General features: G+C 45.0%; 1 protein-coding gene and 1 long non-coding RNA gene across 2 annotated transcripts; one reads left to right on the forward strand and one right to left on the reverse strand.

Annotated features, from left to right (window-relative positions):
* Nucleotides 1-744: 744 nt before the first annotated feature.
* On the reverse strand, nucleotides 745-4480 carry LOC109274720 (uncharacterized). Its single transcript, XR_008417782.1, has 3 exons — nucleotides 3955-4480; nucleotides 3455-3782; nucleotides 745-2709 (listed from the first exon to the last, which is right to left on the reverse strand). It is a non-coding gene; the product is annotated as an uncharacterized LOC109274720 (long non-coding RNA).
* A 4535-nt stretch (nucleotides 4481-9015) lies between these two features.
* LAMP5 (lysosomal associated membrane protein family member 5) lies at nucleotides 9016-25513 on the forward strand. Its single transcript, XM_019462533.2, has 6 exons — nucleotides 9016-9685; nucleotides 10221-10393; nucleotides 10772-10903; nucleotides 11031-11136; nucleotides 12515-12703; nucleotides 24639-25513. Exons 1-6 carry the CDS (start codon nucleotides 9622-9624, stop codon nucleotides 24815-24817), a joined length of 843 nt encoding a protein of 280 aa, XP_019318078.1. The 5' UTR covers nucleotides 9016-9621; the 3' UTR covers nucleotides 24818-25513.
* The last annotated feature ends 1567 nt before the right edge of the window (nucleotides 25514-27080 follow it).

A 27080-nucleotide genomic window follows, 5' to 3' on the forward strand; every position in this document is an offset into this window, starting at 1 on the left:
AAGGGACTAGATCTTCATTATTCCCACCACATGAAAAGAAACGATAATTATATGGCGTGACAGAAATGCTAACTATTGCTACAACCGCAGTCATATTACGATATATAAATGTATCACATTAACATATTCTACCCCTTGAATTTACACAAGGTTATATGTCAAATATATTTCAATAGAAAATAAATGCATAACAATTTAAGAATGAAATGTGGCTCCCAGAACGTTTCAAGTTAGAATTATAGTTTGCATTATATTTCTATGGACCGTGCTGCTGTAAGATTTCCACCAGTCTTGGAGCAGACCGTTCATTTGGCACTGTGATTCACAGAGTATGGTTCCCTCTGACCAGAAGCATCAGCATTACTTGGGGGCTTGTTAGATACATAATTGCTCAGCCCCTTCCCAGACTCACAGAATCAGCAACTCTGGGTGGAGGCCAGCCATCTGTTCCTAACAAGCCCTCCAGGTATTTTTATTCAGTAGCTTCCCTGGTGAGCCACACAGCTAAAAGCATACTTTACTAGTGCTTCTGGAAGTGGCAAAATCAACTTTGCAGAAAACCAGGTTGAGTAAGTTGCTAAGCGATTTAAAATGTTAGTTTTCATGTTTAAAATGTTGAGAAATAGACGTGAATATTGAAGCCAAAATAAGCCTTTGAGCCCTGGAAGAAAGCCCCTTGGGGTGGGGGAGGGGAGAGGTAAATAAGTAGCCTGTGATTTGGACTTAAAATGAGAGATTGAGCTATTTGGCATTATAAACTAAGATTTATTTAAATTGATTCTAAATGTTTGGTTCTAAACCCGAACCCCGCTCTTTGTGGTAGAGCATTATTATCAACTCCATTTTACAGGTAAGGAAACGGAGGCACAGCAAGGCTCATTAGCCGGCTCAAGGCCACATCTGCTGGGGCCAGAGTGAATCTGGCTATAGAGCCCAGGGGTCTGAAGCATTGTACTCACAGTATTGTGTAGGCTCCAGGCCGTATCTCAGCTGATCTGCAAAGGGAGTTAATTCTCTACTAGTTCTTCCTGGCTATTAGAATCATTTGGGGACACTTAAAAATGCATTCCTGCCAGGCTCCACTAACCAGCGATTTTCATTTCCTTGGGGTGGAGTGGTTTCAGGGGTTGCTGCAGAGCTGCCCTGGGACCTCAGAAACACCTCTCACTGGACAGACGATGAAGATGAAGCGGGAGACACACTGTGTGGAGTCAGCAGGAGTCAACTCGGGCTCTGGAAATTAGGCCAGGGCTTCTCCAGCTGCAGAGGTGCACAAGTCCCCTAGGTAACCTTTTCACACGCAGGTTCTGCTGCAGTGCGGTGGGTGAGGCAGGAGCTTGTGCAGCAGCCAGGTGGGGGAAATGCTAAGGGTCCACAGACCACACTTTAGTATTGGGGCAGTGCACTAGCTGGATGCCCTGACCCTTGTGGCAGGTTCCTGGCCAGAGGGGCCTTCAGAGTGGTCCACTGTCCAGCAGGAGGGGAGTAGGGCAGGATACCGAACCCAAATGCACGCCCAGAACGGGGATTCCTCATGGCAGGCCTGAGGCCCTGGGATGAACACCTGGAGCACAGCCGGGAGTTCCTGCTCCTGAGACCTGGGGGAAATTCTGGCAAGCTGAAAGGAAAACACCCCACAGTTACGGCCCTGAAGCAGGAACCCCAGTGATGCCACCCATCTCCCCTTCAGTTGTCCTCACCTCGCCTAAGCGCAGCCTCGCGTTCTCCCCTCACTCCTCGCTTCCTCACGCGCCTGGCCTGTCTGAACCTTGGAAGAGGTGCGCGGACAGGGACCGCCGACTTTGTCTCTCCCCGAGGCTCCTGTCTTTCTAGGTCTCCCTGGAGGGTAGGACAGCCGGGATGCAAGCTGCTCGGTGTGCATTTTCCCTTCTACAACACCCCTCGCCGCTACCCTGACTCTCCACCCCTGCCCCTCTGTCTCTCTCCAAAATTCCCAGTCCGAGGCCAGAATTGGACTTTAGATGGACGCGGAATGAAAGCTTTCCCTCACCCCCTGCGGCTTTCACACCCTCCCCCCACAGGGTCCTTCCCGAGTCCTGCCCTCCTGCAGCCACCCGCAGGAAAGGATGCCAACAGCGCGGTGCAGGCGGACGCGGACGCCCAAGGAAGGAGGCGGGGCCCGGAGCCCCGGAGAGCCGCCACCGCACTCACAGTCACGCTGTCCCCGGAGACCCGGGACGCGGCGCCTGTGCCCAAAACAGAACAAGGAGGAAGGGATAACTTCGTGTTGGGGACGGAGACACAGGGGGCGGGGCGGGGGGGGGGGGGAGGGATTCGAGGTTTTTCTCTAAGATCTGTTTGTCGCACCCTCATCCCCCAACCCAAATCCGGCGGCCAGAGCCTCCCACCCGGCCCACGCGGCCATCCGACTGGGTCCCGACGCGCACGGCCCCCTCCCCCAGCCCCGCCACCCCAGGTTCCGGCCCATCAAGTCGGGAAATGAGACGATCCATCAGCCGGCCCTGCGTGCCGGGCCGGAGGCGTCCCCATCTGTGCGTTTCGCAAAGTCACCCGGGAGTAACGGCGCGGCGGCAGCCACCGAGACTCCCGACCTCTGGGTGACAGAGGTTGGCGAACGTTGCTTTTGGTGGCTTTGGTGCTTTGGGCTCCAAGGCCCATTGGTTTGGCTTGGGATTCCCGAAGCTGTGGCCGAGGCCGTGGCTACAACCTCCATAGATCCGACTCTTTCTCTGACAACTGAAAGAAAAAAAAAAAAAAAAAAAAAAAAATGGCCCGGGATAATTAGAAACACAAAGAACGTCCCGGGGAGGACACAGATTTGGGCCTAGAGACAGCACGTGCGGGTTCCACCTGGGCTGCTGGGCCGGGGGATACCTCAGACAGCCAGACCTGGGGTGGCAGGGGCCTGGGGCATTTCACAGGCAGGGGAAAGCTGAGGCACCCGCAAATTTGCTTTTGAATTAAAAGATAACCATAGGTTCGCCATAGAGAAATATCCGAAGGTTAATGTTATTTTTCTTGTTACTATAGGGGATTTAATGTTGTTTTTATTTTGAGGGGACTAACAGGAGGGTATCCACGGTGCTCTTCTGGTGTGGGGCCTCCCAGAGTTCTTACCCGGCCCTGTCCACCGAAGAGGAGAGAGGTGTTGATAGGACGCCCTCTGGAGCCGCCAGAAACCCGGTCCTGCGTCCTGCCGGCAGACTGGACCTGCAACCCAGGCGGGATCCGCGGAAGGGGCGCAGGAGCATCGTCTGGCGAGAGATTTGCTGCTGAGAGGCTGCCCCCTCCCCATTGTCCCTGGGGACTCCCGTTAAGGCAGAAGCCTGGGCTTTTCTTGCAGTTGCAGCCTGGGGTGGGGAATGCCCTCTGCTCCCCACCCTTTCCCCAGATTGATTGATTGATTGATTTAAAAAAAATTTTTTTTTAAGTCGAACCTAACCTCACAGCCCTGGCCAATGAGCCAGTCCACCTACTGACCTTCTCGTCCCGGTCCGGAACCTGCGGGTCCAGGGCGGCCGCCAGTCCCACCCGCAGAAACCGCTTGCTCCCGGGTGCTCGCCCCGAGCTGTCTGCGCGCCACTTGGGCCTCGTGTGCTGTCTCAGCTTCGATCTCCTCTCAGCAGAATCCGTTCTCCGTCTGGGAAACCTCGCGCGGGTCCCAGAATTGTCCAAGGACCGAGCTGCGGCGTGATACCCCGTGCACCCCTGGCCCTGCAGCGCGCATCCTCACGACTTCTCTTCTGGAATCCAGACCGCTGGGGCACTTCGGGCCATTTTCCTCCGGTGCGGATACAGCGCTGGCTGTTTGGTCAGGAAGAAAAGAAAGCGATGCCTGTGTAAACAGGTCTCCTCTCTCCCCAAGCTCAGCATCCTACACTCCCCTCAGAGTCTCCCGACTTTTCTCGGGATGGAGGAAGGACCCGAGAGGCCCAAGGATCGGAGAGCGCCTGGGTCTCACAGCCCACCTACCTCGCTCCAACACCGGGTTTGGCAAGACTTCCTGTGCGGCGCAGGAGCTGCGAAGAAGGTCTCCGGGGAGGCAGGGACACGCTCTCTGCTAGGAACTTTCTTCCTCCTTTTTCTAGTCCTAACAACCCTCCACGCCCAGACACAAAAGACCCCGCAGGTTCGGTCGCTGTGGCCGAATTTGCTCAGCCCCAGCACCCTTGTAATTGATCCCCCTATCCCGGCTTTGGAGCCGGTGTGGACTTGACCTTTGCATCTGGACCGGGTTTTTCTGTCCCATGTCTATACCTGGAGCAGCTGCGCCAATGTGTCAGAAGTCCAACCCAGGTGCCAGGCTCCCGTGTCTTTCTCAGGTTGAGGTCCTTGCGAGCTCTGGGCGCAGGCAGCTAGGCGCCCGCAGTGGCGCGCTTCTCCCTTTGCTCGGGCAGAAACTCCCAGGTCTGGAGTCTGCAGCCTGGGCGCCGAAGCTCCAAGCCCGGAGCAACCGGGCTCTCCTGCATCGGTGCCACCCCAAGGTACTGACACAGGCCACAGGCCATGTGCCCTGACCAGCGCACACTTCTTCCACGCTGAGACAGTACGCTTTAATAATGGAATTCACAGCATGTTTTTCCCTGAAGGAATTGCTCAGATCACTTCTCAACTAAGGTCACTAAGAGACGCATTGTGTTTCGTCCTGGAGAGATTCCTTTAGGAAAGGCATTTTCGGAGCTACTGCCCTGAAATTGTCGCTCTTCATAACTAGCATATTGCTTTCTAGATTGCCATTCCAGGCATCTTTGCAATACACCAAAGACTCCTTCCTCTTTCTCTTTCTTGGTTACTGGAGCATCTTTGCAGTGTTTTCACAAAAAAAAGTCACAGACATATCCCAAACCTACAACATCAGAACACCTGAGGGCATTCCAGAATTCCAGCTCTGTCCAGCAATGCTTCCTGCAAAGCACAACAGACTGGCCACCCCACTCTCACCCTCCCCTCCCAGAGGCAATTAATATAAATTGTCCTTAGTCCCAACACATCTTCAAGTGATAACTTCAAATAGGCAATTAAAAGAGTAGTTAACTGGGGGGACCAGAGATGCCGGTAACATGATTTTAAGGAATTGCAGCATCTGAGAATTCAGGCAGCAAACTATTTTAAATGAGCTTGCCTAACCCTGAGACACATGGAGGTAGTTGTTTTTCTTGCAGAGAAACACTCCTTAAAGAATTTTAAAACTTCTCCATTGACTCTTGTTTTTGTTTGTTTGTTTGTTTGTTTTTTGTTTTGTTTTGTTTTGCAGAGAAGTTCCCTGCTCCCACGTTAAGCTTTTCCTCTCTGCTAGGAAAGCAGAGAGGGCTGTACTCCAAGGCCTAAATCTTACACATTGAAACTTAGTGGTAACTAACTTAAAACAAGTTTAAAAATGGTTAACTAATTACTGCCTCATTTGCTACTGAACTTTTCAGGAATGACTACCAAGCCTTACCATCTGCTTATTCAGGGTTTGCTTTATGGACTTTGTCTTCCCCTCCCCCCTCGCATTTTCTCCTCTGTGAAGGCATTTATCCTAAATGAACCCATAAAAGGACATTTCCTAAGGACTTAGCATAAACATACTTTGCCAATGAAAGAGCCATTATTCTGGTGCCTTGTCTCCTCCACTGGTTACCCTCATTGCAGAAACAGCTCTTGCTTCATTAAAGTAGGTGCAGGAGAGACCAATGAAAAGAAAGGATGAGGGAAATTTTACCAAGGTCATGCAAACTGAGTGCATCAGAGGCACGCTTCACTTTCTCATTCTTTGCAAATATTCTAGGGTTTGGAAACTTCTGCACAAAATATTCTTGTGTACACTTACTTTTCAGTTCTTATCCAAAAGGGTTTTTATACTAGAAAGGGTTTGAAAGGCAGTAAATAAATTAAATTAAATAAGTGTTCAGTGATATGCTGAATACAAGAAAAGGTTTTGGTAAGTAGTAATTCCAGCTTGACATCTCTGTGCACCTTGTCCAGGTTAGTTAAATTATCCCTACTTCTGTAATCCTTGTGTGCTCCCAGTGTGTGTGTGTGTGTGTGTGTGTGTGTGTGTTGGAAGAGTTGGGGGATAATAGGGCCAGAGTACATTTTTACATTTCACTGTAAAGTGGACTGAAACATCAACAAGCCAAATTTCAGCTGTAACAAAGCTGAGCTTTCCCCTTTTGAAGTTCACAAATATGGTTTCTAATCAGCATTTTTTCTGATTTTTGTAATTTTTTGCTTCGTTCTACAAATCCAAGTCAATTATTTGTGTGACTAAGAGATACACCTAACAATTTGAATATTTAATTTTTTTAGAATAAGGTTTGCATATGCATACCATATGTAGGGCATATTATCACATAAAGACATTAAATAGAGACTATGTAGTCTATAAACGATTGTGAACTTCTGGGTCTAACTTCTTTAATGCAAATTGATAAACATGGAAGGATGAAGAGTTACATCTTTGTACTGGCTTTCCTATTTAATATATATTTCTTACATTAGCAATGCCAAGGGCAATTGTCTTCCTTGTCTTCCTTGATACCAGGTCAATCTGTCCATGTTTTTCAAAACCCACCTTCTCCAAGAGGCCTCCTTTGGTCAGTTCTACCCCACCCTGGGGATGGCTGCCTTACTTTACCTTTTTCTGTGTGTCTATGCCCACCTTGTGCCACACAAGTCTACATCTTATGTATCTTCTTCTATTCTCCCATCTAAACTGAAAGGTCTAGACACACAGGAGCCTCTTCTTTCACTACTGTGAAATAGTAACCACCCAATGGCATGTGATTCATTAAGGCCAATCCAAATAAGTAAGTACACAAATTGAAAAGAATCCTTTGAAGGACATAGAGGATCTAGAGAAGATTCCAAGGGCAACATGCATGGGTTACACTTACCATTGACATTTTGTTTTGACCACCAGCAGCAATAATGAAAATTGACACAACCGTTATCCACAAGAGTGTACTTGTTTATGTTAGCTTCTCCTATTTTCTCTCCCATTCAATAAATGAAGAATGGAACAAATTTTGGAAAACTTTGTTACTATCTTAAAATATGATTTAATGGTGAGTTTTACTTGCTCTTTGCTGATTTCAGAGAAGTGAAGATTTTTTTAAAGCTTGATTAGAAAGTTATTTAATTAATGTAGGTGAAAGTTGTAGGAAAAATGATCCAATTGTTATTGCAATATAAGAATCACTGAGGACAGATAGAGAAGTTAATGGATCTTTGTAAGCTATCTTTAAGATTAAACACCTAAAAGGAAATTTAATTATGTTTTGAGAATGATCCTTCCAGGAAGAAAGAGTTAAAACTGCTTCCTTTTTTCTTTTAACTCTTGAAGTACTCTCTGATGTCAACAAAGAGATCATGTATGTCAGGTATGGAAAGAAACCATTTCAAAGGAACAACCATTTGATTTATAATGAAATCAATAATCAACTACAACAACTTAAGATTAATGACCCATGCTACTTCCCATCTATGTTTTCTTATTAAAGCAGATAATCATCAATTAATTCAGTTGATCTTTTAATAATCTATAAATGAGGACATCTGCAATAATGTATCACAAGAAAAATTGTCATAATCTTTCACAGACATCTCTTCTACTTCTATAATGGTATTTGTTTATCTTTGGGTTCCCAGAGCACCAAACATAGTGCAAGTAATAGGTATTCAGTTAATGTTTATGATGAAATTAATTTGTCTTTGTTTTGAATGATGTTCTACTCATTAGTTCACTTGACCTAACCAGCCATCCCCTGAGGTATTCCAGTTTTTCAGTTGAGGAAAATGATAATCTGTACAAGGTCATAAAGGTAATAAATTGTGAACACTAAACTAAAATCTATCCATTTCTTTCCTCATTAAAGTACTGGAGGGAAAGATGGAGGGAGAGAGAATATAAATGCTTCATTACATATGTCTCATTGTTTTTAAAGTTTTTATGATACTACAGGAAAATGTGTAATAGCAATTGCTAAGGTGACAAATTGCAAGGCATGTAAATTTTGCAAATTGCAATCATAATAATTGACTTTTATCAATCACAAAGGCCTCAGTCCTTCTGTATATAAACATTTATGCAAAGTTCTTGAAAAATGCTTGAATGAAATATACCAGATAAAAATGAAGATATAAAATATAGTATTGATTTAAATATTACTTCATAATTTGAATTGCTATTGATTTTATTAGAGACTTTGGGTTTCAGCTTGTTATTTGGTCATTGAATAAAGATATTATGGAAATGAAAATATAGTATATTTTGGAGTCAAAGTATTATATAAGGAAAAATGAAGATGGTCCCTATGAAGTTAAAGCATGTGATTTTTCTATTTTAATTCTAACTGACCATGTGACACTAGGCAAGGTCATTTAATTTTTCTGAGTCTCAGTTTTGGGAGTGTACAACCACCATAAGGCAAATGTTCCCTTGTCTACCTTCTAAGGTGGTAAGGAGGATAAAATTTGACAGTGCATGTGAAAATACTTTGCAATTTCCCCCTTAATATGATATTGTTTATTTTATGACATTATATTACTGATTATTCACATAATTAAATATCCTGTAAGACATGAAATATTTGGACATCAATACAATTGATGAGGACAGCATGTTCATTGCTGAAAAAGCTGTATTCTGATTTATGAAGCAAGAAATTTTTAAAAAAGCAAGCTACCAAAAATGTAAATATAGGAATTAGTCCAGTAGTATTTTTTTTGTCCCACTGGATGCTATAGAGCAATATGTGTGTAATGTCTATGTTTACAAAAGTAGGTGACATTACTGTCCTAAGAGACCCTAGACAACCCTCACAAACTTCGGGTTCACTTACATTCTTCTTGGCAGAAAAGTCGCAATATAATGAGTGAGGGTAGATGACCCCAGAGTTTAGAGCCCTCATGCAGTCAGAGAGCAGAACTCACAGAAAATAAGCCAGAATACTGCACTGACTGACGGCCTCATTTAGGGAGGCGTCAATTTAACTTTAAATCCATTAGCTCATTGAGAGCAGAGGAGAGAAGGGGATGTCTCCAAATGCAGGAAACTGTTGCCATAGCATTTCCCTTCTCTATTTCTGCCTACTCCTCCTCCCTCAAAGCAGCAACAATTTGTGTTCTACCGTTTTCTTTCAGGAACCAGAGGCATTTTCAGCAACCAGGACTCCAAGGATGTGATGTCTACACCACCTAATAACTGTACCTAGTAGGGATGTCGAATAAGTCTGAGAGTGCTGTTAAGTTTCTCAGGACACAATCATCTCTGCGGATGCAATTGCAGAACAGGAAACAGACTCAGGGAGAATTTTAGCCCCCCCCAAATCTCATTGGCTAGCTGCACTAGCCAAGCCACAACAATCACTCCTGCAACACAACCGATCCCTTTCAGTACTCGCAGCCGTGGACAGCTCCCTCACCTCTCGGTCGGTTCCTCCGCAGTGAGACGACTCGCGTTCAGCCTGCACGGGTCGGTGCGGCACCCGCCACCAAGTCTTCGGCAGCGCGCAGAGAACACGCGCTTCCCCCCGCCTCCCTCTCGGTGCCCCCGCCCCTCGCTCACCCCGGCTCACTCCAGCGGCGACTTTGAGGGATTCCCTCTCAGGCGGCCTCTGCAGCAGCACATCTGGCCTCATTCGCTGCACGGCGAGCATGGATCTCCGAGGAAGAGCCTTTTCCAGCGTCTATAGACTTCGAGTTCTCCTGATGCTGTTCCGTGAGTAGCTTTTGGGCCACAGCGAGGGCAGGGTGCACTATTTGCAGAGAATAGAACGAGCAGAGCAAAACCAGTAGCTTAAGGTCAAAATGTGGCCCTTACGTTTTGTTATTTTCTTTCTTCTTTGCGGGCGGGGTGGAGGGCCTTCCCGCCAGAGGCAGGGAATTCCCCAGAGGGCCACACACCTGTACCGCACATCCCAGACAGAATGCTATACGAGCCTGCTTCGTGGGGTCTGAGCATTGGCAAGAAAGATTTGGTTTTAAAAGCCTAAGATGAAGGAAAAGACCAGTCGGCTTACAAAATAGTAAGGATTTAAATTTAAAAATTTTATTTTTATCATAAATTAACAGCAACGGAGTTGAAATTGTCGGCGCTAGGTTAGGGAAATGGCTCGCAGAGCGCACAGCAGCCGGCAAGGAACTTTATCACCCCAAAGCCTGCAGACCACGATCTCTCCACCCCTGTGCCCGCGACGCGTGGGCTCACTGAGCCCGGAACCGAGAGGATTTTTTTTTGGTTTGTTTTTCCGCAGATACAACGGCTGGAATCATGGCAGAACAAGAAGTGGAAAATCTCTCAGGCCTTTCCACTAACCCTGAAAAAGATATATTTGTGGTGCGGGAAAATGGGACGACGTGTCTCATGGCCGAGTTCGCAGCCAAATTTATTGTCCCTTATGATGTGTGGGCCAGCAATTATGTCGATGTAAGGAAGCTTTTCCCTCCGGGCTTACTCCTAGGGCTCCAGGGGCGAAGGGCATCCCCCTTCAAGGCCCCAGGAAGACGTGGGTCGCCCGCCTTCCCCCTCTGTGCCCCTGCAGGCTTCTCCCGAATGCTGCATGGGGGTTCCGGCTTGTAACGCCTTCTGCTCGCCCTGCCTGCTTTGAAAGTAATCCCCCTTTCTCTGCTTCCCTAACGGCCGGGTCTGCACGCAGAGCAAGCATCTAACCGCATGTTCCGGGACCTGCGAGCGCGCGCGCAAAGGAGCGCTCAGGCGTGCCACCCCGAGTTTGAATGCGCTGCCCTTTACAGCCCCCGCGGAGGCCGGGTGCGCTGAGGGGGTGCGGGGCGTATGTGTTCCCAGCTGATCACGGAACAGGCCGACATCTCCCTGACCCGAGGAGCTGAGGTGAAGGGCCGCTGTGGCCACAACGAGTCGGAGCTGCAGGTGTTCTGGGTGGATCGCGCGTATGCGCTCAAAATGCTGTTTGTAAAGGTAACCCCGAGGGGGACGCGCAGAGGAGGCTCTGCCCACCTCTGGGTGGATGTGGGCGGGGGCCGCCCCCAGGATTTCCTCACCCAAAAGCCGCGGGGACGAGTGACGAGCGCCTCCCTCTTGGCAGGAAAGTCATAATACGTCCAAAGGACCCGAGGCGACGTGGAGGTTGAGCAAGGTCCAGTTTGTCTATGACTCCTTAGAGAAGACCCATTTTAAAGACGCAGTCAGTGGTGAGTAGAGGCCCCAAAGCTGGGGAGGAAGCCTGGGAAAGCCTGGGCACTGCAGAGAGCCCAGGCATGGAGACCAAATTCCTCAGGAAATTTATGGAAACAGATCCTGACTTTGCGCTCCCAGGTCACGTCCGCCCTGGGCTTTCTCTCCAAAGTAGAGGAAGCGGGAGCACCTGAGTGTCCTCTGGACTTTAGGCCTTGTAGATGAGCAAGGAACCACGGGCCTAAGGATCAGCCGGTCGGTCACCGTAGCCTGATCCTCGATGACACATCTCTTGAGGGCCTGTCTTCCCCCTGGCTGCTTCAGGAGGATCTCTTATGATTTGTCCTTTAAAGGAGCACGGAGAAGCTAATTTTTCCCCCCTGCACCCTGGTTTTTCTTCTTATGCGCAGAAACTTGAAAGAGGCAGTGTGACTCCTTTTCTCGGTTAGCCTGCAGTATCTTTTTGTTCGTGGCCCTACGGCTCACACTCGGTCTTCAGTCATTGACTGCAGTCACCCCAGAGCAGATTCTGAACCGTGTCCTAATTTATTAGCTTTTCCTGCCCATCGCTCCAACTCTCCCAGAGCCTCCAAAAATATTGTGGCAAGAGCAACAGCCATTCCCCAAATAAGAATGTTCACATGTGCAAGAGCCATCAAAGACCACATTCAAATTAATTAATTAACCAACCTATTTATTTAGTAAACTGTGTAATCTCCTAATGAGGCCTTCCATCACCTGGGCACTGGTGTTGGGAAAAGATTTTTATTGAACACATGAAAGAATGTACGGATCATGTCTCCCTTTCCACCCCTTTTTATCATTGCAGTAAAAAGAACATTTTCTTCTCTTCATCAAAATCCATATTCAAACACTTCTCCCAGTTAAATTAGATACCTTCCTCTCCAAAAAAGGGAAAGAGGGGGGAAAAACAACAAACATGTACCTGAAAAGGAGAAAAAGGGGCAGCCCTGCAAAGAGTGTATATGTGTGTTAAGTCTGCCTAGGGCACCAGCAACCAGCCCTGCTTTGTTGAAGATCTTTAATTCTTTGTGGGCCAGTGTGAAATGTGGAAAACCACATCACTGTTCTGTTTCTTTGAAATCTCCATTTTCAGGTTGCATATAGTAAACAGAGTTGGGTTTTTAGGTATCACTCTCCTTTTCCAGAAAAGAAATTTCAAATCAATGTTTAAGGAACCCCTGCTCCTGAAAGAAGGGGAGTGCTTGTCCTTTGTCACCACTTGATGCCCTCTGCAGAGCTCCAGCCCCAGCTCGGCAACACAGAGGATCAGAGAGGTTTCTGGAGCTGAGAGAGAGAGAGGCACAGGAGGTTAGGAGGTTAGGATTCTTCCAGAAGTTGGGGCCTAACCATTGCTTTGGGCCTTCCCTGCAGCCGGGAAGCACACGGCCAACTCACATCACCTCTCTGCCTTGGTCACCCCAGCTGGGAAGTCCTACCAGTGTCAAGCTCAGCAGACCATTTCACTAGCCTCCAGCGATCCACAGAAGACGGTTACCATGATTCTGTCTGCGGTACACATCCAGCCTTTTGACATCATCTCTGATTTTGTCTTCAGTGAGGGTAGGTTGGTGGGGATCAGTGTGGGAGGAGGAGACAGGATGGAGGGAAGGGAAGGCTGACTTCAGGGTGGATGGGGAAAGGGACCTGCCAGGGTTTCAGGCTGTTACTACTTGTATTTTCTTCAGGCTGACATGACACTTCCTCTCACTATAATATTTTAGACTGTGAACTGATCAACCTTCCTCAATGGTTCTTTCTTCTCCCTTCCTCCTTCATTTCATTCTTTCCTCTCCCACTTCCCCTTCTTTGGTCCTTCCCTTCTTTTTATTTCTTTCCTCTCCTCCTTTTTGTTTGCCAAGAGAGGAACCTTGATAGGGAAAGAGGTAACAAAGACTGTTTGGAAAAATATATATATATATAATTTTGATGCAAATTTCCCAATGAAAAATCAGCTAAAAATCTCAAACACTTACATAGAGAGCCATGGATTACAGAAGGGCCTCTGCTTCCATGGGCCTTCACTTCTCCATGTTATTTCAGGTAGTTTCAGCTGTAGTTTCTACCTACCACTGTGAGTCTAAGTTTTTGTGTGGCTAGAATGCAATAGGAGTGTGTGTGTGTGTGTGTGTGTGTGCGCTACAGAGAGACTCATGGAGACCTGCCTCCCTCTAGCACTCACCTTTGTGAGGAGCGCTACCCTTGAGGCTTCAGAAAAGCAGGGGTCCCTGATCTTTTCCTCCTGGGGTGTGGAGAAAGGCTTCTTCTCAGTCTATGCTAGTCTCTGAAAGGGGGTCAGACAGGATATAGCTGAGGCAGATTCAGGACATCCACATTCTCTTGGTTCTCTGCATCCCAGCAGAAGTTGGGCACAAGGGGAGTCCACATTTCTGCAATTATCTGAATCTAGCAACAATTTTTACCAGGCAAACGTAGGGTGAATCAATTTTTCAATTCATCTGTTCTCTCTTATCTGGAGAAGGTTGTTAAAGATGGTTTGATATTCTGTTTATTCCTTGTGGCTAAGAAATGGGGAGAGATTCTCATTGCTTTATGGATGCCTTCCTTTGGAGTGGGGATCCCCAGATGAATACAACTATTAGAACATACAGGATATCAGGGAATCCCCATCTGTGTCATACACAAATCATTTGATCATTTCCCAGGGAATCCAGCTTTCATAAAATTCCCCTCCCAATTCAAACTATACTGAGTAGAATATATGCTCCCCTCCCCCAATACCATGATCATTTAAAGACCATTTGAACATTCTTAAGTTAAACTGTCTTTGACAGAAAACCCTACTTCTTTTTTCATCTTTGTATTTTTCGTGCCTAACACAGTGCTTGGTACACTGTAGATGCCCAGTTAACTTTGGCTGAATTGATGTCCTGAAGCTGTGGACACAATTAACGGAGACTTCCAAATGCTTGACTATCAGATGAATCAGGATTTAATATGTTTAGTAAGTCAGTGCAGTACTTACTTCCACACACTTGGGGAAGGATGGGCTAACTGCATTTTCATGGATCTTCACAAAATTGAAATTAAACTCACAAGCGTCAAGACCCTAGTGTTTTAAAAATATCTGTTTGATTACATAAGTGTTTATAAAATATAACAGTGTCTTTCTTCAACTGAAAATATTAACTATAATTAAATGTGATTGGACTTATGATTACTGATGACCAGGAATTCATTATGAACATCCTGGACTGTGTAGAATCAGCCCACAGGGTTCCTACCACGGATACGTTTGAGTTTATGCAGGTACTTTTCATAGTCTCTAATTACTCTTTGTTTTTTACTGGTCAGCTGTTCTTAGGCACTTCTTTACTGGTTGGTGCTATCTGTGCTGTGATGGCTGCTTTTACTAGGTCCTTACTTCAACCTCACCCCAGTCGTTCTGGGTTATTTCTACACTGTTGCTGATAGTCATTGATGAGCTGAGAAATCAAATCTCATCGGTGTTTAGAATGGTATACAAAATAAGAGTAAATGAGCACTGAATCAGGACCAGAGCTGGTTTCCTGAAAATCAGTGAAGTTCATAGCATGGACGTCTTGGCCTTCTTTGTTTGAAAACCAGGTTTTATTCACTTACAGGTCCTAGAGGGGCACGGTTGCTGGGTAGATTTAGAGAGTTTGTAAGCATGTAGAACTTTCTAAATGCAGATGTATTATTAAGCACAAGCAAACTGCACTTGTCTCAGGCTTTTCTGGGTAATAATTAGGATGTCCCCTCCTATATGGTGCCCTGGGGCTCAAAGCTCCTGCTCCTGGGAGGAGGCAAGCCTCATTCAGAATCACTCACTGGATCCGTTTGCCTTTGTGTGGCAGGGGTTCCTTTGTTCCTGGCTCCTCCCATTTGTGCCTTTCAGCACCTGCCCCCCACTGTGTTTTGCAAGGGATCATTTGATTTGATTTGGTAGAATCCAAAAGATTCCTTTTAAGTGCCTTTTGGGGACCTGGGGCTTGCCCCCCCCTCCCCTGCTTTCCCAGAAAAGAAGCTCAGGAGGCTCTGGATGAGTAGCCTGCATCCGCGTAGGGAAGCGGAGGAGTGGAGGAGGGGGCCATATCTGGTCTTATAACTGCACGCCTACTGCAGGGTATATATGTGGGTTTGGCACGTGTGTGCAGGACCTATAGCCACAGGGTTTCCAATGAAGAAACTATTCCCTGTGTAAGGGGGCCATACTGTCAGTCTGAAGTTTCACATCTGCCTGTTTAATAGACTCTAAAGCAAGAAAGGGTCAGTGAAATGGATTACTGGATACTCACAGCATTGAGAGCAGCTCAAATGGGGGTTGACATCTTTATCACTTAAATCCCTTTAGTGCATTGAGCTCGGCTACTACGCTTATCCTCAACAGAAGTCTCTTAGCCCAGCACGTCTCCAACTGCAGTGTGCACAGGAATCTGTAGCTGCATTGTGCACGACTGTGGTAATCTTGCTAACATGCAGAGTCTGGTTCAGTAGGTCTGGGGGCGGGGCCCAAGATGCTCCATTTCTAGCAAGCTCCCTGGTGATGCTGCTGGTCTGTGGAATACTCTGTGTGTGTGTGTGTGGGGGGGTGGTTGAGGAATCTTGAGCTGATCAAGGAAAAGATATGACCTTGAGAGGCAATAATACACAAGTTTTGTTGGGTGGTGCTTGGACAGGGTTGCATGAGAGCGGAAGCTGCTCAGAGCATGAGACTATCCAGAGAGAGGCATATGGGGACCACCAGCCAGAAGGGAGGAGGGCATAGGACCTCCTGGCAGGGAGAGGGGTACTGGGGAGGGGGCTTACGTGTCTAGGCAATATGGCTCAGCAGCACGGTAAGGAGTCTCTGGGTCAGAGAGTTCTGAGGGGCAGCAGAGGCCAAGGCCTATCTTATCAATGGGTAACAGCTGTTGGGTGAGGTTTGGTATGCAAAGCAGGCAGGCTCTAAATAGCTAAAAATGTGCTTCTTTGGGCTGGTTTTTAAATAATTAGATGTGTAAAAATTTGAGTTTGGCATGATAGGCTTTAGAGCTAATAGTCTCAGCCTGCAGTGAAAAAATAAACCACCTAGGGGCCAATACACAGAGGCTACTTTGGCTCATTTCTATAACCAATACACTTGTATGGTAACGACCACCCTGCAGTTCAAAGCACCTCATGTCTCTCAGTTGGGGTTGATTAACGTGTCCTTCCACAATTAAGTCCTTAAAGTGTGTCCCTTTGTGGGCCCCCTGGAGATTCCTGGCTGTGATGGATGAAGATTGCATCACTGATAAGCAACAGATCAGCCCGAGAATTTTAACGGCTTGAATTAAAGGCAACTTTTATGCATAATTTCAAAAGAAACATAAAAGAATGCAAAGGGTATCTCTGTTCCCCTTTGTTTTAAAATTTTTAAAGTTTCTTTATTTTGAGAGAGAAAGAGAGAGAGAAGGAGAAGGAGCAGGGGAGGGGAAGAGAGGGAAGGAGACAGAGTCTCTGCACTGCACTGTCAGCTCAGAGCCTGATTCAGGGCTTGAACCCACGAACCTTAGGATCATGACCTGAGCTGAAATCAAGAGTCAGACACTCAACCGACTGAGCCACTCAGGCACCCAGTCTCTGTTTCCCTTTTTTAAAGATTCAGGTTTAAAAGGCATTTAAAAGTGACCACATATAGGCTGGTCCCTTTTTAATTCTCAAGGGGGAAAAACAAGCAAACAAACCTGTAAAGAAGGTGCTGAGATCCCAGATGACTGCAGAGAAACTGAGGCTCAGAGAAGTGAAGTTATTGGTGAAGCCTGCCCTTCTAGTGGCTGCTAGGGCTGGGGCAAGAGCCTGTCTTTGGGTGTCAGATCCTGAGCGCTTACTCAGAGCCTCAGCTGCTCCTAATAAACATGTGAGCACAGGAGGCACCTTTACACAGGTTGTTGAGTACCCTGAATTCATGAGCCTTTTATTAGTGTTCCTAACAGCATGATTGGAAGATGCCACCTCATCTGTGTTTTAACCACATCTGTGTTATAGTGGAAAGGATCATGCCTTACCGTTCTGTGTACACCAGCCCTCGGTAGGGCACCCTGTGGCTGGCTGCCACGTGCACGAAGGCTTAGCTGATGCTGATCCACAGCATTGTGTAGACCTGTGACTTACATAGCACCTCCCAGCATGCATAGTTGCTCCTCAGGGTCTCCTGGGTATGCATCTAGGGGGAGATAATCCTGTTATGAACACTGCTGAGAACTGTGTCAAGGGCAGGAATGTGGATCCCCAGTGTAGGGCTATGTAACTAGCCAGTTGTAGAATTCAGTGTTCCTGGTACTTTCCTGGAACATAGTGTTTTAGGCTGGGTTCCCCAAGGAGCAGATCCTAGGCAAGCATGTAAGTGCAAGTAGTTTAGGAAGTGGTTCTAGAAAGCACTGGGAAGGGCTTGGGGAAGTGAGATAGTAAGGCAACCAGTACCCGTGCATTAGTGAGCAGGTGTCCACTGTGGGCACCTGGGGCTGACACTGCTGGAACCCCCGAGAGTGTAGAACCCATGTCAGAGTTATCCAGCCTGAGAGGTGGGAACAATGCATTTACCCATCAACTTTTATCCACCACCGATGGCTGCTGGGGTGGGGGAAGAGCATTGACTCTCTGGGACTTCTAGGCTGCCTTGTAGGCAAAACCCATTGAAATGTGTGAGAAAGTGATTGCCAAGGACACTGTCTGGATGAGTCTGTTACACGTAGGTTCTGGGGTATATGAAATTTCCTGCCCTGGCAGAGCTTATAGGATTGTGAGAAAGATTTATACAACTCTTTCTTGTGCATGCCATGTGCCTGGTGCACAGTGGCATCAATCAACAACTGCTTTTATTATCTTATTTTAATTGCTACTGCTTACATCTTGGTAAAAGTATCTGCTTGTCTCCAGCCAAAGGTCTTCAAGGACCATTTATGCTCTTTCTCAAAATACAAAACACATTTTGCTGCGGTTACAGGAGTCCAGAACCAGCCCAGAGAAAATGGGAAGAGGGGCAAACTCCTCCCTCCAGCTGTCCTATCAGAGAGTGGAAGAAGCCCAATCAGCCCCTTCCTTGAACAGGAATAGTCTGGGGTGTTAGCAGACCTTGAGAAAGCAGGTAGCTTGCCTTTTTGCCTACTTCCCATCTCAGTGTTTTCATTTGGGGAACAATGAAGAGTTCTTGTGGTTGGTTCGCCTCAGGGAGTAAATACACCATTGAGATGGACATAAAACCATCAAACACACAAAAAATGGTGGTCATCAAACAAACAAGTGACCAAAAAAACCCAAAAAACAAAAAACAAAACCATGGACTAAAAATGAGAACTGAAGATGGATCAGAATTTCAGCAGCATTGGATTTATGGTTGAGGGTAACTTATTCGGCAATTGGCAGCTGGCAATGATTAACCCTCTGTTGTCCGATTTGTCTTTATCTGGTTCTTTCCAATGGCTAGACTGGTTGTTGTCTTTTCCAGCCATATGCCATCCTCTTCAGGATCTGTTTTGTGCACTTGAGAACCCTGAGCCCAGCCAGGGCAGAGGCACGAGGGACCCCACGCCCTGTGGAGGTGAACAGGGAATTAGGGGCCTCTGAGCATCCAAAGCCAGATTTAGTGTGGTCTAAGCCAAAAGATGTTCTTCTCCTAGGCAGAGCCTAGAGCCTTCCTGTTTCATAATCTGTGGGTTATATAATCAATTTATGGCAAAGGATCTTAACCTTGGGGTCCATAAGGGTTGTGGATAGAATTCTGGGAATGTGTGAATTTCAGTGGGAAAAATTTACATCTTTCTTTTCTCAAATTTCTAATTTTTGACATTCCCTTCAGTCATAAATGAAGATAACAACTCACAGTAGTAATAGTGGTGATAATTAATGAATAATTAGAGGTGACTTTCTCACCAATAGAAATCACAGATATTTTCATCCCCCATTTGCTTATGTAGATCTTGCAAAGTAACAATGATGCTTCTTGTTACTTTGCAAGCCCATCCAGTATGTGTACTAATAAAGGGGTACATGTATTGCTTTCTCCCAACTTATTTAAACATATTTTGAGAGCTGAATTTCAGTGTAATATCTTTCCTTCATAATTGTGTGTGTCTTATCTTTATGCATTTGTAAGCATGATTCTGAGAAGGGTTTTCAACTGGTTTGCACCAGTTTCATCATTACTGGTGCAAAAAAAAGATGGCATCTCCTGCCTTAGTAGGTCATGGTCAGCACTGTTTTAAGTTAAAGAGAATAGACTGGAGTGGAAATTATTAGATGCATAGGGTCAGGATAAGTATTGTTTTGTGAAAACTTGGTTTTCGTTATGTTTGTCTACCTATGTTCTGAGTTGCAATGTAAAACACTATTTCCCCTCGGGGTCAGAGGCAGAGTTTGAAATCACTGGCTTGAGCCTGAACGTGGAATGTGTGACCCTCTTGTGTGAGCTCCCAGTCTCTCATTTAAAACCCTTGGGGATAGATGGGTTTCAGAGTTCAGGATTTTTGAGACTTTAGGAAGATAATTTAGTGCATAGTCCATATATTATGGAAAACCCCAGAAGAGTCCAGGCAGCCCCCTGTAATCAAATATATTAATATATCTGTTTCTTGCAGTGAAACACGTGAACCTTCATGCTAAGTAGGATGCATGAAATCACGGGCATCCTACATTAGTTCAAGTGTTGCTGCCAAATGCATGATACAAAGTGCTCTGGATTTCCAGAGCTCTGTGGATTTTGAAAGGGTGGATAAGGGATGGCAGACTTGGGAATGTCCCCTTATTTGACCACTTAGTGGATGTGGATGGATGAGGATGGGGATTCAGTATTTTTCATGATAATTTTTGACATCCCCTTATTTCCCCATGATTATTTTTGACGTCTGTAGTTTAATGCTCCCTTTATATACCCCTTTCTGTGGTGAGTTTAGTTCAGGTTTTTTCCTAAGGCACAAAAAATAATTTTTAAGAAGTAACCCACAATTATAATGCTAAGTGAAATAAGTCAGAGAAAGATAAATATCATGTGATTTCTCTCATATGTGGAATTTAAGAAATAGAACAAATGAGCAAAGAAAAAAGGAGACAAACCAAAAACAGACTCGTAACTATAGAGAACAAACTGGTGGTTACCAGAGGGGAGGTGGGTAGGGGATGGGTGAAATAGGTGACAGGGATTAAGAGTACACTTGTCATGAGGAGCACTGAGTGATGTATAGAATTTTTGAATCGCCATATTGTACACCTGAAACTAATATAACACTGTATGTTAACTACACTGGAATTAAAATTAAAAAAAAAAACACGAAACTAAACCACAATGGTATTTTAACCATAATTTTTTTGGTCAGAATATATTGTGCTTTTCCCCTCTGCCTTCCTTGAAGAATGGGATATGAGATGTTATTCTCCCATAACTATACTAAAGTTATTATCTATTTAAAGGTAATACTCTGGGGAGCACCTGGGGGGCTCAGTCGGTTAAGTGTCATGGCACAGGCCATGGTCTCGCAGCTCATGGGTTCGAGGCCCACATTGGGCTCTGTGCTGACAGCTCAAAGCCTGGAGCCTGCTTCGGATTCTGTGTCTCTCCCTCTCTCTCTGCCCCTGCCTTGCTGGAGCTCTGTCTCTCTCGCAAAAATAAACAAGCACTTTAAAAACATTTTTTAAAAAGTTAAAAAAAAGATAATACTTTGGGTAGTATGATTCTGATACCAATTCAGATGTGTGGGTGTTTTTCCCAACCACTGAGCAATTCTCTGACAGCAGCTGGGTGTTCTGCAATTCAACTCACTGCTGACACTACCTGAAAATACCATCAAATCCCACGGGTTAAGGGCTGTCTCCTACAAGACTGCTCCCCATCTCCATTGCAGATATCAACTGCAAGTCCAGACTGTCACCTAGGCTTCCGATCAACTTACAATCAGAGGTTTCCATGATCTTCTCCTTGAATTCTAGAGAGGCTCACAGAACTCAGAGATATATTTTACTAAGTTACCAGTTTATTATAAAAGGATATAACTCAGGAACAGCTATATGTAGGAGATGCATAGGGTAAGACACAGGGAAAGATGGTGGAGGTTCCAGGCTCTTTCCAAGCCCACCACTTGTCCCAAATCTCCATGTGTTCACTGACCAGAAGCTCTCTGAATCCCATCCTTTGGTGTTTTTATTGAGGCTTCATTACATAGGCACAGTTGGTTAAATAATTGGCCATTGGTGATTGAACTCAAGCTCTAGCCACTTTCCCCTCTCTGGAAATCAAAGGGGTGGGGGCTGAAAGTTCCAACTTTCTGGTCACAAGTTTAGTTCTCCTGGCAACCAGCCCCTATCCTTAGGTGACCTAGGGGCTTTCCCAAAGTTACCTCATTAGCTACAGTCAGGTGTGCTTGAAAGGGGCATGTTATGAATATCAGGGTGTAAGTTTGCGAGTAGTACATAGAAAATGAGCGAAGCCCACAATCTACGTTGACATTTCACAGGCAACAGCCTGTTGGGGGAAACAAATAGTTTTTGTTGTTAATAAAATCCCTACCCTAAGAAACCCCATTTCTACTCATTTTTCTCTTCAAAGGGGCAGTGTGGTATCATGGGGGAAAAAGCAACCTTCTGGGTATGGAGCTCTGGGCCCATAGCTGTTCCTGGTGCTGCTGTAACAACCTTAAGACTTTTCCCGGGGGAAATGGGTATGTTGGGCTGCAGGCCGACACTGAAAGTGTGGAACTCATTAGAATTTAATCAAATAGTCAAAAATAAAAGTCCCCTACTGATTCTTTTTAGTCCTTCTGATTATAATAAAGAGAAATTCTCAATTTAGTGCTAATAATAGGTCCTTAGCCCTTCCTTAACATTTGCCAAAATGTCTTTTTAAAAAATCTTCCCTGTAAAAAAATCTCTTATTTTTTCAATCAGGAAATGTATGTATGTATGTATGTGTATGTTTACTTATTTATTTTAAACACTTTTGTTCAGGTTGTAATTGAAATACAATAAACTTCACACATTTAAGTGTATGATATGAGAAATTCTGACTTAGGAATACACCTATGAAGTCATCACTACAATCCAGAAAAAACAACATATCCATCCCCCCTGAAAGTACCCTCATACCTCTTGGTAATAAGTATGACCCTCACTGAATTTTCAGAAATTGAACGTACCTCTGTGACCAGTACACATAGCCCCAGAGCCTGGAAGCCCTCTTCCTGCCCCCTCTTCTGATTCTGTAGCCTCTAAATGCCAGTAGGTCAGGTCTGCTACTGACCTGACCCTAACTCTACCCCTAGCTCATGTCTGCTAACTGCCCCCCTGATTGTGCTGTTGAGTTAGGCTGTCGGAATTCAACTTGGGGCTTCATTTCCCCTGGGAAAATTACTTAGCTTCATTCTACCTTCTAGGTAATGGGTATAATAACAGTATTTATCTCATAAGGCTGTCATGGGGATTAAATGAGAAAATCTTTGTGCTTAGAACTGAAAGTTAATTTAGGAACCATGCGTATTAAGTATACAGCCTTTATTTTATTTTTATTTTGAGAGAGAGAGAGAGAGAGAGAGACAGAGAGTGTGCACAAGTGGGGAGAGAGGCAGAGGGAATGGGAGAGAGAATCTTAAGCAGGCTCCACTTCAACTCAGAGCCTGACTTGGGGCTCGATCTCATGACAGTGAGATCGTTACCTGAGCCAAAATCAAGAGTTGTATGCTCAACCCAGGTGCCCCAAGTATACAGCTTTTCATAAGCTATATGTTTGTCCATAATCTTCCAGACTCTAATTACTAGAATAAGCTCAGGCCTAATTCTCCTTTCTGCTGGCCTCAGGAGAGGTGAGACGAAGGACTGTGTCAACATGGAGGAGCCTGGCACACAGTTGGTGCTCAGTAAATGTTTACTGGGTCACCCTGACTTAAAAACTTGGTCTTTATGAACAGATATCTAAAGCCTGTTTTCTCCAGTTGTGGCTCATGAGCTTGGTGAAGAGGCCATCAGTTACCCACAAGGAGCAAAGGAGCCTGAGCAAACGTTTCCTGGTTTCTAGGAATGTAGTTCTGCTCAGATCTACAAACTATGTGACCAACACGTTGCCCCAAATTGTTTTTCTGGTTCTAGTTAAAAATTGAGGCAAAGGGCTATTAAACTGTCTTGGGGGTAAGAGAGTAAAACAGAGTCAACACCAACGTGCTGGTAACATTTTCTTTCTTGACCTAGGTGCTGGTTACATGGGATGTTCATTTGTGAAAACTCATGAAGTTCTGCACTCTCTTTTTTAAAATTGTAGTATAATTTACACATATCAAAATGCAAAAATCTAAAAAATTTAGCTTGACACATTTTTTTAATGTTTATTTATTTTTGAGAGAGAGAGAGACAGGGAGAGAACGAGTGGGGGAGGGGCAGAGAGAGAGGGAGACACAGACTCTGAAGCAAGCTGAAGGCTCTGAGCTGTCAACACAGAGCCCAACGTGGGGCTCAAACTATTGGACCATGAGATCATGACCTGAGCCAAAGTTGGATGCTTAACCAATTGAGCCACCCAGGCACCCCATAGCTTGATGCATGTTTACCTGTACTTGCAACCATGTAACCCTTACCTAGATCAAAATACAGGATATTTCCATCACACTTGGATGTTCCCTGTCCTGCTCCCCATATATAAGCACTTTTCTGATTTCAATCACCATAGACTTAGTTTTACCTGCTCTTGAACTTCATGTAAATGGAATCATATATATGTGCTCTTCATGTCTTAGAGTTTTCACTGAACATAGTATTTTTGAGATTCATCCATTTTGTTATGTGTTCATTCCTTTTTATTCATCCCTTTTTATTATTAATATTCCATTGTTTGTTTTTCCATTCCACTTTGATGGACATTTGGATTGTTTCCAGTTTTAAGCTATTGTGAATAAAGTTTCTGCAAACATTTATGCTCAAGCCTTTTTGTGTCCATATGTTTTCATTATTCTTAAGTAAAAACCTAGGAATGGAATGCTGTGTTAGTAGGTAGGTAGGTGTATACTTCCCTTTATTAGAAACTACTGGACAGTTTTACAAAGTGGTTGTACCATCTTCCAACAATATATGAGTTCTAACTGCTCCATATCATTACCAACACTTGATATTTTCAGTCTTTTTGAAAGCTCTACATTGTGTGAAATTCTCTGTGTGTACATATACTTCAGTAAAAAGTTAAAAAATTAAACCAACAATAAAAATGATGGTGGCTGTGTTTAATGCTGAAACTCTGAAAATTGAAATCAATTGTCTGGATGTTTTATTGGCACCTGCCAGGAATCCAATGACCGACTGTTGCCCTGTTTAACTGATACATTTTATTTTTACCTTGTGCAGAAATATTAAGTGGTTCATCCTTATGGTTGGTTGGGGAAACATTATTTCTAAATAAAAGAGTCTCCCCAAATGTTCCTTGAGAAATCTTTTCACCTCCATTTCTCTTTTTGTTTTGATAGGAGAGCTTATGATTTAAAATGTTTTGACAGGAGCTGATTTCTTTTCTTCTTCTTTCCCATTTCAGAACATAAGTGTCCGGTGGATGAGCGGGAGCAGTTGGAGGAAACCTTGCCCCTGATTTTGGGGCTCATCCTAGGCCTCGTCATTGTGGTAACACTGGCGATTTACCACATCCACCACAAAATGACTGCCAACCAGGTGCAGATCCCTAGGGACCAATCCCAATATAAGCACATGGGCTAGGGGCCATTAGGCAGGCAGCCCCCAAATCCCCCTATCCTGGCTGGGTCAGGTAGAGAAACAAAAGCACTTTTCCACCTTGTACATGGGATATACCAACATAGCTACAATGCAACAGGCCTGGGTGTCCAAGGCTTGCTTGGCCTGCATCCATGCTTAAACCCAGGGATGGGCAGGGGGGGATTCTTTTGGATTCATGGGGTAAGTGGCAGACATTCTCTCCACTCTGGGGAATGAGGAGGGAGGGGTCAGCCAGGCTTCATGCTCATGGTGGCTTGGCTTTGACTCTCCAAGGAGCAACACATACAACTCAGAGGAGTATCTGGCTCGAAGTTTAGGGATTGAAAGACACTTCTTTTGGAAAGACACCCCTTTGGGTTCAGAGAAATAGGGGGTGCTTCGCTCCCTTGGCCTACCTTATACAGTTGTCAATGCACACAAAATACAGCATCATACTCCCTACAGCAAGACCCCTGAAAGTGATCCTTGCTTCTGGCTGGCATTCTGCATGTCTAGTGATTGTCTTGGGAATGTTTCACTGCTACCTGCACCCGGTGACTTTGCAGCACAAGAACCTGTTTAATGTAACTATGCAGAGCTGTTCGGACTTCATAATGTGTCAGGTCCAAGTAAGGGGACCTGAAGAATCAATCATGTGAGTTTGTTTTTCAAAATGAATTAAAACACACTACTGTCTAACATTTGGCTGCTTTCTTGAAACAAGAAAACAAAACTAAAATGGTTTCTTTGGCATTCAGAGAAGAGAGAGGAATGTTGAAGATGGGCTTTCATTTCTGCAAGATGAGAGCAAAGAAAGGGCAGGGAAGCTGAAAGACGGAGGTTGGTTTTTCCAGGTGAACAAACATGGAATTATTTTGACAATGATAGTTTTAATAATGGTGCCTTTTGAATAATTGGTCTACTATTGTTTTTGATGTTTCCTGGTCTTGAATTTGGCATTGAACTTCAGATTAAAAAGCTGGTCTGAACATGGTAGCCTAGGATGAGTTGTATTTGAAGTAAAATATATGCTGAAACTTTCTAGAGAAATGGACATAGTTTGAATTTCACTCACTTTCTAAATAAGCATTTTTCTGAAAAATCTGAGCAAGGGTAGGAGAAATTCTTTTCTCCGGTGTTAGGTGGGAATCTCTCCATACCCCATACCATCTCCATCGTATGAGAGCAACTCATGTGTTCATCTCCCCAAGTCTTCAACTGCTAAAAGTAGCGTATCCTTGGAAGTCCATTATCCCAGCAAATCTTGATAAATATCAGTCAATTGCTGTTTCATTACTTGTTTGTTTGCTGCCCTGTCAATCTGCTAGTTTCTTCCCCTGCACTCTCTCTCTTCAGTGCTCAGTTCCAGTGAGGAAGAAGCCCTGGTTCCTCATAACAGTTGGACATTGCACAAGGAAAAGGAGATACCTTCTATCATCTGCCATCTTGTCACTCCGTGCCCCGAACTTGACATTGCCCTTTCCTTTTTAGCATCTCATGTATTTTTTAAAAACTTCCCATTTGGAACCACCCAAGAATCTGGGGAGAAATGGTCACTTAGATGTATCAGTGAGGTACCCTTGCACTCTGTAACCCCTTCAGGAAAAAAAAAATTTAGACCTGACTCACACTTCTCAATACTCTGTATCTCTTTACTTTTACAAAAGGAAATTTGTGTCTTTTAAAAATTTTACTTTCACAAAACATAGGATTCATGATTAGTTTTTGGTATTGTCATTCATTCATTTGTTCAACAAACAGGTTTTGAGCACCTACTGAGCAGTCTCTTGTGCTGAATATACAGGGGTAAACTGACAACTTTGAGTCTATGGGGGAGGGCTGACATACATACACAGGTTGTTCTTTTATTTATTTATTTATTTATTTTTATTTTTGGGACAGAGAGAGACAGAGCATGAACGGGGGAGGGGCAGAGAGAGAGGGAGACACAGAATCTGAAACAGGCTCCAGGCTCCGAGCCATCAGCCCAGAGCCTGACGCGGGGCTCGAACTCACAGACCGCGAGATCGTGACCTGGCTGAAGTCGGACGCTTAACCGACTGCGCCACCCAGGCGCCCCCATACACGGTTGTTCTAAAAAGGACAAGTGCCCTGGCTCTTTTTACAGTGTTGTCATGTAAAACATGGCCACATCCCTGTGTTTAAGCTGATTCATTAAATCTTTCGAGATTCCAACTTTCTTCTCAAATTCCAGTGGCTTTTTTACCTGCAATATGCGGTATGTATATAAAGCCACATTACCATG

Source organism: Panthera pardus, unplaced genomic scaffold (assembly GCF_024362965.1).
Source record: "Panthera pardus isolate Hobbes unplaced genomic scaffold, ASM2436296v1 HiC_scaffold_25, whole genome shotgun sequence".
Lineage (NCBI taxonomy): Eukaryota > Metazoa > Chordata > Mammalia > Carnivora > Felidae > Panthera > Panthera pardus.